At 39.3% G+C, this 2,377-nt stretch overlaps 1 protein-coding gene across 1 annotated transcript; it reads left to right on the top strand.

Annotated features, from left to right (window-relative positions):
* Positions 1-7: 7 nt before the first annotated feature.
* Positions 8-1,639, top strand: LOC103132999 (ribosyldihydronicotinamide dehydrogenase [quinone]-like). Its single transcript, XM_007544746.2, has 3 exons — positions 8-165; positions 807-974; positions 1,347-1,639. The coding sequence occupies exons 1-3, from the start codon at positions 162-164 to the stop codon at positions 1,544-1,546; spliced, it is 372 nt and encodes a 123-aa protein (XP_007544808.1). The 5' UTR covers positions 8-161; the 3' UTR covers positions 1,547-1,639.
* Positions 1,640-2,377: the final 738 nt, after the last annotated feature.

Here is a 2,377-nt window from a genome sequence, read left to right as displayed (position 1 = left end):
CTCGCCCCTGCAGTCTCTTTATCTCCTGCTGAAATGCTCCGGCGCTCCTCACACATCCACTCCGTCTGGACTTCAGATCCGGTCGGTTCTCACGCTCCTCCGGCCTCAGCGGGATAAAAACCCGGATTTAAAGGCTCCATCCGGCGGCTCACACACTCAGCATGGGTAAGGTTTCCTCTCCTGGGTCTATCTGAAGGAGCCGCTTCAGAGTTTGATTCAAAGTCTCTTTAGTTTATTAAATTTCTTATTTTAGTCTAAAATGAAACATATTTGTGTGTGTTTTTTCCTGCACAACCAGAATTAAACGACTTAATATGACAATATTGTGACATGTAAATGTTAATAATTTAGAAATCGGTTAATTTAAAAAACTTTGTTTATTTTTATTGCAACATATTTAGACATTGAATTAGAATTTATTCTAGGCGGTAGGTGTCACATGTGTTTTATTTTAAATTTAAAGAAAATCTGTATATTCTCACAGAAAATGAAAAATTATTACTGGAGCACAAAGAAAAAAAAATTAAATTAATTTGATATTTGAAGCAAGAAATGCATTTTATTTTTGTATAATCATACAACACAAGTTTATTATTAAAAATGATTGAAATGATGATATTTTATGAATAATTATTACTTCTAATATTATTATAATAAATATTAATAAATTGTTATTACTACTACTCATAACGGTAATAATAAAGCCTCCTCCTCCATGTGAAATCTGTTCTGACCTGCTCGGTCTGTTTCCTGTCTGGTTCCGGTCCGGTTCCGGTCCGGTTCCGGTCCGGTTCCGGTGTTTCCAGCTCAGAAAGCGGCTCTGATCGTCTTCGCCCACCAGAGCCCGGCTTCGTTCAACGCGGCGCTGCGGGACGCGGCGGTCCAGGAGCTGTCGGCTCAGGGCTTCCGGGTCACCGTGTCTGACCTTTACGCCATGAACTTCAGAGCCAGCGCCACGCAGGACGACATCATCGGTACCCCCCCCCCCCCGATGGATTCTGTGTCGCCGACCTTTATGCTCAGTCTGTTTATGAATAACATGGTTATAACTGTGAAAAATGATTTTTTTTTTCTGTGCAACGTGACCAGCAGCTCATTTCCCAGCAGATTTCAGTTCATTTTTTGTTCTGTTATTTTTATGTCTTATTCGCCGTTTCTTTTTCTTTTTTCCAGCATCTCTGTGTCTCTGCAGATCTTTTCCAGCCATTTCCTTTTAATTTTTGCCTTTTTGAGGTTATTTCGTGGTTCTTTTCCTTCATTCTTTTATATTTTTGTGGTCAGTTTCCTGTGAAGATCCGTTTGTCTGCAGAGTTTCTCCTCTTGCTGATGCGGTTTCTGTTGCCCAGGCGACCTGAAGAACCCGGATCACTTCCAGTACGGCGATGAGACGATGCGGGCCTGGACGGAGGGCCGCCTGAGCGATGACATCACCGCCGAGCAGCGCAAGCTGCAGGAGGCGCAGCTGATCATCTTCCAGGTCAGAGGTCAAGACCGTCACTCCTCTGGACCTGAGCAAAATCAGCTTCAGTCAAATTTAACTAAATAAGTGTCCAATGTTTGTGGCCCTATCATTTACTAAAATAAAAAAGTTCCCAGAGGTCATCAGAGGTCATCATCAAAATGTTCAAACAAAAAACTTTGCAGCACAAATGCAAAAAACTTAATTGATTATTTGACACCAATTTGTTTGATTTAATAAAATCAGAAAACGCTTAGCAACCTGGAAATGTGTTTTCACCCAAGAATCGTTTCTCAGGTTTATGCAAACTAGGCGCGATTACAAGTTTTTTGGACAATAAATCGTCCCAGTAGTTATTACGATAATCGATTATTATTGTTTGAGACCATTAAACAAGTTCAATGATACTGGTATAAGTACACATTCTCAAAGATCAATAATGTTTAAATTTAAATGGAAGACATTTTAAAACTCCGAAATAAATAAATAAATAAAACAACACAAACAACAAATATAATGAATTATTCTGTGAAAAGAAAATTATCTTTCAAAAAGATCTGAAGACTTTTAGCATCCAGCTTTTGGTAGGAAGAGAAAAACAATAAATCATGCAACTGGAAACTCCTGAGTTTTGATTAATTGATTTATTGCTTATTTCAACAGGTTTGCTTAACACACCTGGGTTTAACACACCTGTTTTTAACACACTTGGGTTTAACACACCTGAGTTTAACACACATGGGTTTAACACACATGGGTTTAACACACCTGGGTTTAACACACATGGGTTTAACACACCTGGGTTTAACACACCTGAGTTTAACACACTTGGGTTTAACACACCTGGGTTTAACACACCTGAGTTTAACACACATGGGTTTAACACACCTGGGTTTAACACACCTGGGTTTAACACAC

The sequence above is a fragment of the Poecilia formosa genome, unplaced genomic scaffold, assembly GCF_000485575.1.
Source record: "Poecilia formosa unplaced genomic scaffold, Poecilia_formosa-5.1.2 Scaffold1921, whole genome shotgun sequence".
NCBI classification, from domain to species: domain Eukaryota; kingdom Metazoa; phylum Chordata; class Actinopteri; order Cyprinodontiformes; family Poeciliidae; genus Poecilia; species Poecilia formosa.
This window is presented reverse-complemented; position numbering and strand designations above follow the sequence as displayed.